Here is a 15,366-nt window from a genome sequence, read left to right as displayed (position 1 = left end):
ATGCTTCAAAGTGAAAATGCGTTTAGTTTGTGTTTAGGTCTCTAGTCTTTTTTTCTCTTTTTCTTAAAAATAGCTTGCTAAGTATAGGATTGATACTTGTGTAAAAAATAATTACAATAAAGTGTAAAGAGCAGGGGATTCTTCAAGTGTAAAGAATAGGGATACTAGAGTAATTAATTAATTTAATTAAATTAAATATGGTAGTGATGGCAGGACAGGTGATGTGTTGCTGCTGCAGCATGTGGGAACTGCTGGACGCCAAGGTGATCCAGAGTGAACACATCTGTAGTAAGTGTTTGCAGCCCGAGGAACTTCGGATCCGAGTTAAGGAGTTGGAGTCCAAGCTGCTGACATTGCGCCACATCAGGGAGGAGGAAAGTTACCTGAACACTTTGCTCCAGGAGGCTGTCACACCCCTCAGATTAGGTAATTCAAATTTGGCCTATGATCAGAGATGGGTGGGTGTGACTGCAGGTGAAGCAGGTATGGGGACCCAGAGGGTCGCATTCGAGGAACCTCGGCCCCTGCGACTGTCCAACAGTTATGAGGTTGTTGCAAGCTGTGTGGACGAGAGCAGGGACTACAGGGAGGATGAGCGAACTGACCATGGCACCGTGGTACAGGGAGCCATTCAAGTCAGGGGAGGAAATGGGAGCATAGTGGTGGTAGGGGACAGTATAATTAGGGGGATAGATACTGTTCTCTGCAGCCACGAACATGAGTCCTGAAGGTTGTGTTACCTGCCCGGTGCCAGGGTGAAGGAAATCTCCTCAAGGCTGGAGAGGAACTTGGAGTGGGAGGGGAGGGATCCAGTTGTCATCATCCACATTGGTACCAAAGGCATCGATAGGATTAGAAAGGAGGTTCTGCTGAAGGAATTTGAACACTTAGGACCTAAATTAAAAAACAGAACCGCCAAGGTAATAATTTCAGGATTACTACCTACACCATGGGCAAACTAGCATAGGGTAAATAAAATCAAGGAGTTAAATGTGTAGCTCAGAGGTTGGTGTGGGAGGAATGAGTTTCAGTTCATGGGGCACTGGCACCAGTACTGGGCTGGAAGGGAGCTGTTCTGGGGGGGAGGGGCTTCACTTGAACCATCCTGGGACCAGTGTCCTGGTGAACCGAATAACTAGGGTTGTAGAGGGGCGGGGGAGGGTGAGAGGGGATCCATTTGCCTACAAAGAAAAAGGATATGGCAGCATTGCAGGACAGATATTTCGGTAATGATACTCAGTGTGACAGGAAGGGACAGAGTGCACAAACATAAAAAGTCAGTAGCAAATAGGGTCAAAAAGGGGGAAAAAATGGTAAAAAGGCAAAATTAATGGCTCTTTACTTAAATGCACATAGTATTCGGAACAAAATAAATGAATTAAGGGCACAAATAGAGATTAATGGGTATGGTCTTATAGCCATTACAGAGACACGGTTACAAGTAGATCAAAGCTGGGAGCTAAATATTCAGGGGAATGAGACTTTTCGAAAGGACAAGCAGGAAGGAAAGGGCAGTTGGGTAGCTTTGTTAGTACAAGATGGAATAACAATAACAAGAAATGATCTTGGATCGCAAGATATAGGTGGAGGTGAAGGTAAGAAATGACAAGGGGAAGATGACACTGGTGGGAGTAGTCTATAGGCCCCCTAACAGTAGCTACACTGTAGGACAGAGAATAAATCAGGAGATAATGAGTGCGTGTAAAAAAGGCAGTACATTAATCATGGGTGACTTTAGTCTTCATGTAGATTGGGAAAATCAAATTGGCAGAGGTAGCCACAAACAAGAATTCATAGGGTGTATTCAGGACAGTTTCGTAGAACAATATGGTTGTGGATCCAACCAGGGATCAGGCTTTTTGGATCTGGTAATGTGTAATGTGGCAGGTCTAATAAATGATCTCAGAGTAAAAGATCCCCTCGGAAACAGTGACCGTAACATAGTAGAATTTCGCATTCACTTTGAGAGTGAGAAACTTGGGTCGAAAACAACTGTGCTAAACTTAAAAAAGGGTAATTACAAAGGAATGAAGGAATAATATAATCAACCAGAGCCAGCATGGCTTCATGAAGGGGAAATCACACCTGGCAAATTTATTAGAATTCTGAGGTGGTAACAAGCAGGATAGATAAAGGGGAACCAGTAGATGTAATATAGGGTTTCCAAAAGGTGTTCGATAAGGTACCGCACATAAGGCTACTTAATAAGATAAGAGCCCATGGTGTTGGGGGTAATATATTAGCATGGATAGAGGATTGGCTCACTCATAGAAGGCAGAGTTGGATCAAGGGGGACATTTTCAGGATGGCAACCTGTAACTAGTGGAGTACCACAGGGATCAGTCCTGGGGCCACAATTATTTACAATATATGTTAATGACTTAGATGAGGGAAGTGAATGTAAACCAAGTTTGCGGATGAGACAAAAATAGGTGGGAAGGCAAGTGGTGAGGGATATACACAGAGGGATATACACATGTTAAGTGAGTGGGCAAAAACTTGGCAGATGGAATATAACGTGGGAAGATATGAGGTTATGCACTTTGGCAGGAAGAAGAGGAGCTGAATATTATTTAAATGGAGAAAGACTGCAGAAAGCTGCAGCACAGAGGGGTTTGGGAGTCCTTGTGCATGAATCCCAAAAAGCTAAACATACAAGTTCAGCAGGTAATAGGGAAAGCAAATGGAATGTTGGCCTTTATTTCAAAGGGGGAGTATAAAAATAGGGAAGTCTTGCTGAAACTATACAAGGCACTAGTTAGACCACACCTAGAATACTGTGAACAGTTTTGGTCCCCTTATTTAAGGGGAGGTATACTGGCATTGGAGGCAGTCCAGAGAAGGTTCACTAGATTGATAAGGTTCATTAGGTTGATCCCGAGTATGGAGGGATTTTCTTATGAGAGGTTGAGTAGGTTGGGCCTGTGCTCATTGGCATTTAGAAGAATGAGAGGTGGCCTTATTGAAACGTAAGATTCAAAAGGGGCTTGACAGGGTGGACGCTGAGAGGTTGTTTTGCCTTCTGGGAGAATCTAGGACCAGAGGGCATAATCTCAGAGTAAAGATTATTTAAACAGAGATGAGGAGAAATTTCTTCTCTCAGAGGGTAGTGAATCTGTGCAATTCTTTACCGCAGAGGGCTGTAGAGGCTGGGTCGTTAAGTATATTCAAGGCTGAGATAAGGGGGGGGCGGGAAAGCAATGCATGGCATGGTTACATGAATTGTAAATCTTGGTTATGTGTTCAACACTCGAATGCTTCCTGATGGTGTGAGGATGTTATAAGGGGTTTATTGTTTCAAGGTGTCATATCTCACCATCATTAGCACCAATGGTTTATGAATCTTGTATTCTCGCACACGACATGAAAGTTGTGTAAGGGTAGGCTGGATAGGAAACAATTCTTTCCTGTACTGGAGAAGATCTTTTCTCATCATGAACCTGTCTTCCAATTCAGACATCATTTTCAGGTTAGAAAACATACTTTTTCCTGTAGCACATGGAAAACGTGAATGAGGTGGAAGCTAATATGCAGTGACAAAATAATCAGTTCAGAAGTAGTTTTAATCCAAATAAATATATTTTGTACTTTTATATAATACATATTTACATAAAATATTGCAGCATATTGTTTTAACCATTTCTGAAACAGAAAAGGCATTGAATCAAAACATAGGAAAACATTTTATGGTAGCCACACAGTGCAAAGATTTCAAAAAGTAAATAAAAAGATTCAGACTTTAGATTAAAAGGCCTCTAGTCATATACAACACATTTTAAATGAGAAATGCATGACACAGATCCTTGAAGGTAAAAACAGTTTCCAGTTCAAGTTCAGTGTTGGAGCATACCACGTGCAAATATAATCTGAATGTAAACTGGTCTGGGGCTTGCATTTATGTATTTTGGTTGCTAAAATACTGAATGCCAGATTCCTTTTGACCACTGCAACATGGCATACGAAAGAATTTACAGTGTGCAAAACCAAGAATGAAATTTTGCATATATTACCTGCCTTTAAAAAAAAAGTGCTGTCGGCAGCAATTGTATGATAACATAGCCAGAGCTGAAAATTCATCGTGTTCAGCAACAGTGCAAAACAAATTCTGCATCTGTAAATACTCCATTTAATTCACAACATACACCAGAACCAATACTAAAGATGAGTACAAACTAAATCAAAGCTGACATTATTTGGACAATGGTTTTTGTGAGCCATGTTCTTGTAGCAAATATATATCATTGCTCATTTTGGTTTTTTAACTTCAGAAACAAATACAAAGCTTGCTGCTTCAAAGCAACACTGTGAAATGTCTATGAAATTGTATAAATTCAGCAACATACAACAAATTAATGAAGCATCTTCATATGAAATAAAACAATAAGATAGCAAAGTTTAGCATTGCAAACCTTGATAACAATTCACAGTCACACTGGATTTTTCAATCACAATTGTTATTTCACAAGCCAAGTGTTCAACATCCCTAAGAACAGATTTTAAATTCATAGGATTTTGAAAAAATTGGTGGAAATTAAAATTAAACATCTCTAAACTGATGATTGGCAGTGTTTTAGGGCATTAAAAAAAACAGTACCAATTTAAGCATTTCCAAAATATCAAACAGGTAATGAACAGGAAAAACAAACAGTAAAAATCAGCAGGTGGTGCCAATGAAAATACAACTTGAGGGTTGGGAGGGAATGGAATAGAGAAGGAAAATGTGCATCTTCCTATACCAGTTAAAGCAATTTCTTCATTGCTACAGTTAAACACAATGATTCTTAACAGTTTAACTTCAAGGAGTTGAAAAGATAGGAAAGAGCTGGAAAATGGCCTTAAACAGAATGGTGAGGGGTACGATCACTGGAGATTTATTACCAGGCATCCACATTCAGGTGATGGCATAGCATGTTGAAGCTACATTTATTATTAAAATTAAATAGCTTCACAGGCATAATTAGTGACAGAAAATAGGTCCTTGTTCTTTGAAATTTAAAATTTAATTTCAGGTGAGATGGCCATTCCCATTGAGTAGACCAAAGTTTACAGTTTTTTTTTAATATACACAATGGGAATAAAATTCACAAATGCATGTAAATATCTGTTGAAGCCAGTGTTAAAAATCTTAAGAAATTTTTCAGGAGATGTGGTTTACCAAACAGCCTAACGGCTATACAACAGTTACAAATGCAAAAAATGTCCAAAAGGGGTTCAATCTTGAGAAGTCACGCAATAGGGTGGGAGAATATGGGTTTTCTACCAAAATTCCACAAATGGTATCTTTATAAATAAGTAAAGTTGTACTTGACAGTGCACAAGCAATTAGTGATTTGTTAGAGGAAAGATGTTGGGACAAAAAACAAAAGTGTGGAATCCAATCTGCATTCATGCACCTAACTTCTTACACAAATGGAAGTGAATAATTGCAGGCCCAGCTGAATATAAAACAAAATAACTTAAGATCATTTACGCCTGCATAAAATGTTGCAAGAATCAAGCCCTTCTGCTAGTCTGGTGAGAAAAGCTACCACCAAGTTTAGTACCAAAATCGTAGAACCAAAATTGTAGGAAGACTTCAATCAATTCCTGACATTATTTGGTGGAACATGCTTGAAAAAGCAGATGGTTCACTTCAGCACCCTCCCCCTCCCCACTGCCCTCAGAGCCAATCAGCAAAATCAATTGATCTGATGAGAACTTCCCCCTCTCCGCTCTCATATTGCTGTTAGAAACCCCATAAAATGTTACACTTTGTTGAGTAAGGTGTAACTAAGTTTTTAATGGCAACCTGTGTGATAATTTCTGCTAAACAACCAATCTGCACAGTAACTACTGAACAAAAGTGTGCATTAAGTGCCCTGGTTATTATTAATTTTTAATTAAATTATTTAAAACCTAATTCTTTTTTGTTGTTCATGATATTTCAGCTTTTCCCTTACCCCCATGACAATGTCCTAATCTTAATTTCGCTGAGGAATTCTAAAAAGTGGTTTGATTATTAGGACTTTGCATATCCCGTGAGAATTATTTAATGTGACTGGCGGCTTGATGGTACTGCAGCTCCAACCTGGAAATCCCCATTAATAACACTACCTCCTTTGCGTGTAATTTGTAAAATTCTTGCCACAGAAATCGCTAGATCTCTGTGAGGCTTTGTTTGAGGTCAGTAGTAAGTTTCCTTGATTCACCGCTGACTGCAAAACTCAGGCCAATTGTCAATAATTGAGCAATGAGCTTTAACTTGTGACACCAGCAATGTAATATCAAATTCTCCCAAATCAGAGGCAGCACATTTTCCCACTACAACAACTTGCTGTGATGCAGTTAAACCCAAACATTAATATTGGCAATTTCCTTACAATTCCAAAATGGCATTAGGAATGTCTGGAGGTGGTGGGCTTGGCAACATTTGTGCAGTGTATCAACAGCATTGGATATGAAGAGAATGACAGAAGTTCAATCCAGACTGCATCATACTACATATGCTGATTAAGACATGTGGGACAGGACAAATCATAAGTCTTCAAATCTTCCTACAAAACAGTACAAATGAACTGTGTGCCATCCACTTAATTACAACAACCGATGCAAAGTATATTTCCATATACATAGCCCTCACTGCAATGTGAATTTTTATGTCCGAGGTCAGCCACACTTGGCTTCTTGCAATTGAGAATTCTGTTCTGTGAACTTGCATTTACTAGGAGTGATTGACTTTACCTAATGGCATATTATACAGGACTCTACAGCATTTAGAGAAACTATTTTCCAATCAACATCACTTGCCTTCAACTACAACTGAGGTGAAAGGACTTAGTTCTCTTAGTCCCTTTGAGTACATTTTCTTGACTGTAGATTTCTTTCTTACATGGAAAGGAATGACTCACCTCAGTTTAATTACACAATTCTGAACATTATATTACTTTGGTTCTGATTGGGCTTTAAGTTTTCCATATATAGGTTAGATCAAAAAGATAATACTGATACCAAAATTAGCTTCTGAAAACACATTTGGAATGCAGCTTTAAATCCCATCAAGTCAAAATCAGTGATCGAAGCCGCTGTCGGGTCACAAATACCAATACACGGCGAATGGCAATAAGGCGATCTTTGAGTGAGGTCATTGAGAGAACAGCCAGCTGAGCACGACTTTCTAAAGGTAAAACAGCTAACAGCCACCAGCACCAGGCAGGACCATTTTGACTTGACTGCAATAAAAAGGGTGACAGTTAAAAAAGTGTTTTTGCGCTCAAGTGCTATCAGTTTCAAACCTTATGCCAAAAAGAATAGAAAGATGTTCCACGCCAATTACTTCTTTACCTTAGATCTCCAAATATGTCCTGCTATAGATATTTAAGAGGTACAAATAGTTGGAATACACAATTCGCAAAACTGGTCGTAAATTTGATATTTATATTTTCTTCTGGACCTGCAAAAACTTCATAGTAGGATCACTGACAAAAACTTCAGCCAAGTTCAATTTCTCTTAAAATGAGATCCTTCTCCCTCCAAGGTGTTCCAAGGCCTCCAACCAAAATCAGTTTATTGCTAGAGGGTGTTTGACAAGGTTTCTTTGTTGCTTTCGTCCTCCTACCTCATAGAGGCCAAGATAAGATATTCAGCAACATAGGCCCAGATTTCATAGTAAGAATTTTCATTATTATGGAGTAAATCAGACAGGAATTTCTAGCACCCACACTTAAGCACAAAAGTTGGGAAGTTTCTGTCATGAGTTATCCTGCTCCTCCAAGAGAGCACTGTGACAGTGCTTTGCTGATAGACTCTGCATTGAAATCAATGCAATCATGTGAAGTTACTGTATTGCACACTAGTCCTCCACTAAAGATGCAGAAAAAATTAGGGCTAGTGCATTCAGGCGTAAGTGAATATTTAACAGCTGACAAATGATAATTACTTACAAACAACCTCTCTGACCCTTTGAATTCAATCTTGGAAGTGTTAAGTCTCACTCCTTCAGAAGTTGGGTGTCAGAGATTTTTAAACATTCTGTACCTCATCACCATTTGTCTTTCCCAATCTTTATTTTGCTTTCTGTAGATGTTTTAAAATTTATACTTCCTCCTTTAGATTTTGCATGTCTCAGGGCTTTTCAGTCTAACCTTTTGGAGTCTTCCTGTTTTGTGCCTCATACAGGTATCATGGACCCTCAAAACAAAAGCAATATGCTGGATCAGATGAGGGATTAGAATGAACCTACACTCAAAGGATATGGTAGTATAGCGAGTTGTTACTGGACTAGTAATCCAGAAATAAGAATTCAAATTCCACTATGGCAGCTGGGATTTTAAATTTAGTTCAAAGCTAGTATTATTAACAGTGTCCATGAAACTAACAGATTGTCATTAAATCCCATCTGGTTTCCTAATGTCCTTTAGGGAAGGAAACATGCCCGCCTTACCTGATCTGGCCTATGCATGACTCCAGGCCCACAAATGTGGTTGACTCTGAAATGGCCTAGCAAGCCACTTGGTTGTATCAAACTGCTACGATAAACTACAAGCATAGAACTGGACAGAGCACTCTGTATCAACCTAGGCTGTGGACATGACAAAGGCACACCCTGCCAAGTCAATCCTGCAAATTGCTTCACCTGGAGACTTGTGCCAAAATTGGGAGAGCTGTTCCACAAATTAGTCAAACAACAGCCTTACAGTCACACTGAATCAAAGCATTCAGCCAACATCTCATACTCCATCGCCATCTATGAGTTTGGCCTGTTCCAACTAAAGGTTACTCACCAGATGTGGCAGCACTCTGGAGTTGGCATGGGGTTCTCAAAATTGACTTTAGAAGTCACAAAGTCTCATGGCATCAGCCCAAACATTCGCAAGGAAACCTGATTACCACCGACTGCCCTCCCTCATTTGATGAATCAATACCACTTGGATGAAGCACTGAGGGTAGCAAGAACAAACAATGTACCCTGGGCAGCACGGAACTTCAATGCTCATCACCAAGAGTGGTTCAGTAGCATCACCCCTGACCAAGCCCTAAATGACACAGCGACCAAGCTGGGCCTGTGGCTGATGAAGAAAGAACAATCACAAGCAAAAAAACTTTGCGGCCTCATCCTCACCAACCTGTCACAGATGAAAGTATTGGAAGGAGTGGCCACCACACAGTCCTTGTGAAGATGAAGTTACAGCTTCATGCAAAAGACACCTTTCATTGAGCTGTGTGGCACAATCACTATGCTAAAAGGCATAGAGTTAGAACAGATCTTGCAGCTCAAAACAGCACATCTTTTAAGCACTATAGGACATCAGCAGAATTGTATTCCAGCACAATTTATAACCTCATGCTCCAGCATACCCCTCACTCTACCATTGCCATTAAGCCAGTGGACCAACCCTGGTTCAATGAGCAGTGCAGAAGAGCATGCCAGGGGCAGCACAAGGTGCATCTAAAACTGAAGTGCTATCATTGTGAAGCTGCAACACAGATCTACATTCAGTGGAATCAGCTGCTACAGACAGAGTTAGGTGAAACTAAAGTTTTCCAGTCGTAGCACATCCAGTCATGAATGGCAATGGGCAATTAAGCTAATGGGAGGAGGCAACTCCATGAACATTTCCATTCTCATTGATGGTAAAGCCCAGCAGGTGTTTGCAACCATCTTCCACCAGAAGTTCCAAGTGGATGATCCTCTTCTGCCTCCTCCAGAGGTCCCGACCATCACGGAAGTCAGCGTTCAACCAATTCCAACATTGCACATAACGTCTTAAGTGCTTAGAACACTGAATATAGCATATGGGCTTCAAATAAATACTAGCTCCAATGCTCAAGGCTTCTGTCCAGAACTAGCCATGCCTCTAGCCAAGCTTTTGCAGTACAACTACAACATTGTTATCTACTAAAATGGAAAACTGCCCTGTCCACAAAAACCAGGACAAATCAAATTCATCCAATTATCATCCCATCTGTCTACTCTCTATCAAGAGTAATGGAAGGTGTCCTGGACAGTGCTATTAAGCGGCACTTACTTTGTAATAACCTGGTCAGCTGGGGTTCTGCTTGGCTCCAGGTATCATTAATGCTTTTGTCCAAACATAGACAAAGTGCTGAATTCTGGTGGTGAAGTAGGTGTGATTGCCCTTGATACCATACTTGGTTAAATGCTGCTTTTGCAGTCAAGGAGCCCTTGCAAAATTGAATTTATTGGGACTCGGGGGAAAATTCTCCATTGGCTGGCATCATAGCTATCACAAAGGAAGATGGCTGTGGTTTTTGGCGGCCAATCATCACAGCCCTGGACATCACTGCAAGAGTTAGTATAGGGTTCAACCATCTTCAGCAGCCCCGTCAACATAATGATAGTGCAATACAGATGTATTACTAAATGATTGTGGGCCCCCACATGGGTATGTGTATTGTGTAAATCACATTTACCTGAGGTATTTGCTCCTTTCCCGGCATTGGTCCGAAATGATTCAGAATTTGAGTTCTCATATTGTCCTTGAGGGAACTGAACCAAGTGAAAGCCTGGTCATATACTGAATCAGAAAGACAGACAAGTTCATGATACTCTTCTCCTTCCACCTGTTGGAATCAAGATAATGAACCAATTTTAGAAAAGGTAGGAATAACTTTCGGAAACATTAGCATTTCTTGCACATCAGCTTCAAAACATTCAACTTGTATCTATATTGGAACTTATATTAACTCTCTAATTTAGAGAAACTGTTCTAATATTGTGCAACTTAATCTTCCTAGTCAATCCCAAGAAACAGTAAAATGTACTTCACCGAGCAAAAGAAAACTTGATGTCACCAGTCATGTCTTGAGGTATAGAAAATTTGCACAAATTCGACTCACTTTTCATAAAAATTTAAAGCATACTCCAGTTGAGCTATGGGACACTACTCCTTTATTGAGAAACCTGCAGTCAGACTCATTTAACCACACACCCATTCCTCCAAAAAAAAGATAGGATTTCACTAATTTCATATTTGTAACATTAAACTAATGAAGTCTGTAAGATTGTTATGTCTTGGCACGGTCTTTTTAATTTAGGGTAAAATGGAGGAATAAGAGGGGGTCTTGTGACCCAAGTTCCTTTTAAACTGCACTCCTGCCCGGCCATGCACCAATCCATCAAGTGCCATGGACTTGGATTGTTAATGCCGATCACATGGCATGAGAATATTCTGATGCTCCACCAATTGACGCTTCATGAAGCTGGCAAGCACGGTCACATTCCCATTGGTACCTGATCGCACTTGATGTGACCAGCCTGGCTATGTGGCATCAGCTGATTGATTGAGCTCTGAGCCAATCGCAGAGCAGGAAGAGTGCGTACTCTGGAAGCAAGAGATGGTGGACAGCAGCCGCCATTCGAGGACCTCAGGTGTTTGTCTGACTCGCTGCAAACCAGAGAGTGGATCCGAGGGATCATGAGCACAAATATTCGTTTTGGAGATGCAATTTTGGGTTTGACTGATGTTATCCCTCCAGAGTTCCACTCACCGCTTCCCTCCTGAACCCTCCCACTCACCACTTCTCCCACTCGCTGCTTCCCCCAAGTCTCAAGTCACCAACCCTCTGCTTGGCACTCAAGTCAGGAGATGCTCCAGGTAGCCAAAAGACACAACATACACTGCACACGTGTCCTCAAGAATGAGACATCATTCGGCCAATTTTGCCTCGTAAAAGCAGACTAAATAGCTTTTAATTGGGATATTCTACACACTACTGTTAGTCATCACCTTGCAACCTGTCACTTCAGGCCATCAGAATCTCTTTTTCCACAGGTGATAAAGATTCTGCATAAAGCTATCGGCAATTTAGCACCACATTGAACTTTAGAGGAAGAGTAATATTGCAACAAAAATGCCACAACAACACAGAATGAGGACACTAAGTTATATAGAAAACAGGAAATTTTCAGCATAGGAGGCCATTCTGCCAAATGTATTTTTACTGGCCTAAAAAGAGCTATCCAACCTAATTCCCTTTCCAGCTTTTGGTCCATACCCCTCAGGGTAACTACACTACAAATACATATCCAAGTACTAAAATGTGATGGTGACCTCACACCAGTAAATAGTGGCCAGAGCAGCTGTGCTGACAGTGGATAGAGTCTCCAAGTCACAGGGAGGTGTTAGGAATCTCAGATTTTGTAAATGGTTATACTTTAAAACTGTCTATTTAATTCCAAGATAGAACAGAGTTGGGGGTTTAGAAGTTAATTAATCACCATTTCGACCTGGATATAAGACCCACGTGATTCATTCTGCCATAGAAATGGGCTTTGAGAAGGGAACAGGCGACAGAAAGGCATAGTAGTAGTGGCGTATAGGTTTTCCAAAAAAGCCCCTTGCTTCACACAGTGAAGAATCTTGGTGGGGGTGGCAGGGGCTGGAAAAAGAGAGGAATGGGGGGGCGGGGGGTGCTAAGAGTAAACTTGAAGTGAAGAGTGGAAGGGTGGGGTGGGGGGGGGCAGAGAGGAGCAAGAGGAGATAGAGACAGGTAGTTCTATATCTTAGATAAAATACTGGCCCTCATGGTCATCACGCCAGTAGAAAAGTTTGCTGACGATGCAAAGTTAGATGGGAAGTAAGCTGTGAGGAGATCACAAAGACATCTACAAAAAGATATAGACAGGTCAAATGAATGGCAACAAGGTTACAGATGGAATATAATGTGGGAAGTGCAAGACTATTCACTTCACTAAAATTAGAAAAGCAAAATTTTTGTTGAAAATGTGAAATTTGTAAATGTCGATGCTGAGAGAGACTTGGGTGCGCTTCTAGGAAGATGATGAAAAGTTAACATGGAGGTAGGTGCAGCAAATCAACATGTCATTTTCCTTCTAATTGCTTGCTGCACCTGCATATTAACTTTTGTCTCCTCCATTGTTGAGTATTTTGAAGACAAATTGATAAATGTTTGGCTCAAGGGGCTACATGGTCTACTCATGTTCCTATGTTTCTTATTAAAAATTCCCATATTTTCTGATAAAAACAGTTTCAGCAGTATTAATAAAACTGCACCAGATTACCACACCTACATCAAGTAATGCTTTTTAAAATGGCAAGAAAAAATTCTATTGCGTTGCCCAATTGCACTCGTTCCTGGAAGATTTTATGTTCGTATTATGCAAATGAACTTAGCAGAAACTGGGACATAACCACTACAAATTACTATTGCCACCCTATCACATTTATTGCAAATGTTAGAAACAACACTGTTTCCCACAACTGATCTCAAGCAGTTTAGGTTATTTAAGACCCAGTATCACTGGACTAGTTTCTGAACTGAAGGCTCAAGAAGGGAGAAATTTTACATAAATCTTTAAAATATTTACCTTCTTGTCTTCAAGATATTCAATGTTGGCAGTATTATAACCATCTCTCTGGCCATGGCGTAAAACTTTAAATCGACACTTGCCAATTGTATCAACTACAGAACGACCATCAGGAAAAAACTTTACATCCCTGATTTCAAGCATGCAGCCATAATCAGCAAACCTGAGCAAAACAAAAGGATTACACAAACTTAGGATTCAAAATTTAACCTAAAATGTTGCAGACAATAAATTAACATCCACATTTAGGTGTTGCATGTGAAGTATCATGAAAGAAATACAGGGGGGAAAAAAAAACAAACTTCTACTCCTGCTGCCCTGAAGCCCTTTGCAAAGGTTAACAATTGAGTAGGGGGAGGGAAGGGGATAGCAAAATGTACATAATTGCAATAAAGGTCATTACAGATGGAGTAGAGAGCCATGAACCTAGTCACCATGCCAGTAAAAGATGTGGCTGTCATTACAAACAAGGATACAATGAACTCTGTAGTATACACTTGTGCTACGGCAATAGCTAATGTACAACAGATATACCTTTTTAGGTCCATAATTATTCTGCTTGCTTGTGAAGTTTCATTCCGTACTTAAAGTATAGATACATGACTAGATCAGTATTTAGCCATATTGTATTTTTTCTGTGTCTAAAATCTGCTGTTAGGTCCTCTGACCAGGCATCCAGCACTCTTCATATCATGGGCATCACTTCCAAAATAGTTTGGATAGGTTATAATACTTTGGTTACAGGAATATGTAGTTCTTATAGATGCTGGAATGTTTTGTAAGATGAGATATATGTTTTGAATCATCCAACCCACAAAAAACCTTGTGCTCTCAATAAAATTGATTATAGCGCAGCAATAGTTTCTGGTATTTTCTGAATTATATCCTCCTCTGCATAATTCTAATCTCAGCCTCTATCCATTCCTTAAACAAAGAGCAATAATACAGTTTGCTTTACTCACTGGTTATCTCAGTCCAACTGGAGAAGCATCTATCACAACATCCTCGGAATCTCTACATTGCAGGAGGCTGCCATTTGGCCCACCAGCTCTCTGAAAGAGCATTCTACCTAGTTCCACTCCCCTGCCTTTTCCCATGACCTTGCACATTCTCTCTTTTCAGATAGCAATCCAATTCCCTTTCGAATACCTCGATCAAATCTGCCTCTATCACTCTCAGGAAGTTTGTTCCAGACTCCAACCACCCTCTGGATGAAAAAACTTTTCACATCACTTTTACTCCCTTTGCCAATTATTTGAAATCTGTGCCCTCTAGTCCTTGATGCTCTAGAGTGGGAACAGTTTCTATTTATCCTGTCCATATCCCTCAGGATCTTGAATAGCTCTATCAAGTCTCATCTCGGCCTTCTTTTCTCCAAGGAAATCAGTCCCAACCTCTCCAATCTATCCTCATAGCTATAATTCTTCATCCTTGAATCATTCTTGTGAATCTCCTCTGTACTCTCTCCAATACCTTCACACCTTTCCTTAAGTATGGTGCCCTGAGCTGGACACAGTACTCCAGATGAGGTCTAACTAGTGTCTTATACAAGTTCAACATAACCACCTAACTCTTGCGCTCAATGCCCCTATTAATAAAGCCTAGATACTATATGCTTTATTAACTGCTCTCTCAACATGCTCTGCTATCTTCGATGACTTTGTGTACACATACACCAGGTCCCTCTGTTCCTGCAGTTCCTTTAGAGTTTCTCCCTTTATTTTTACTGTCTCTCCATATTCTTCCTGCCAAAATGAACCACTTCACACTTCTCTGCATTGAACTTCATCTGCCATTTGTCTGCCCAATCCACCAACATGTCTATGTTTGTTTGAAGTTCAAGACTATCCTCATCACAAGTGACAATGCTTCCAAACTTTGTATCATCTGCAAATTTTGCAATCATGCCCTGAACACTACAGTCTAGGTAATTAATATAGGGTCCCAACACCGACCCCTGGGGAGCTCCACTACAGACCTTCCTCCAATCTGAAAAACAACCATTTATCATTACTGTTTCCTGCCACTCGGCGAGTTCC

At 40.4% G+C, this 15,366-nt stretch overlaps 1 protein-coding gene across 3 annotated transcripts in view; it reads right to left on the bottom strand.

The window, feature by feature from the left end:
- Positions 1-3,545: 3,545 nt before the first annotated feature.
- lonrf2 (LON peptidase N-terminal domain and ring finger 2) overlaps positions 3,546-15,366 on the bottom strand; it is a 38,883-nt gene continuing 27,062 nt past the window's right edge. For all 3 annotated transcript variants that reach the window (XM_078545647.1, XM_078545645.1, XM_078545646.1), the window contains 3 exons: positions 13,328-13,490; positions 10,411-10,560; positions 3,546-7,208 (listed from right to left, as the gene is read on the bottom strand). In XM_078545647.1, coding sequence (XP_078401773.1) covers positions 7,035-7,208; positions 10,411-10,560; positions 13,328-13,490 — 487 coding nt within the window. In that variant the 3' untranslated portion in view covers positions 3,546-7,034. The remainder of the gene's footprint in view (positions 7,209-10,410; positions 10,561-13,327; positions 13,491-15,366) is intronic.

This window comes from Cetorhinus maximus, chromosome 7 (genome assembly GCF_964194155.1).
Source record: "Cetorhinus maximus chromosome 7, sCetMax3.hap1.1, whole genome shotgun sequence".
NCBI classification, from domain to species: domain Eukaryota; kingdom Metazoa; phylum Chordata; class Chondrichthyes; order Lamniformes; family Cetorhinidae; genus Cetorhinus; species Cetorhinus maximus.
This window is presented reverse-complemented; position numbering and strand designations above follow the sequence as displayed.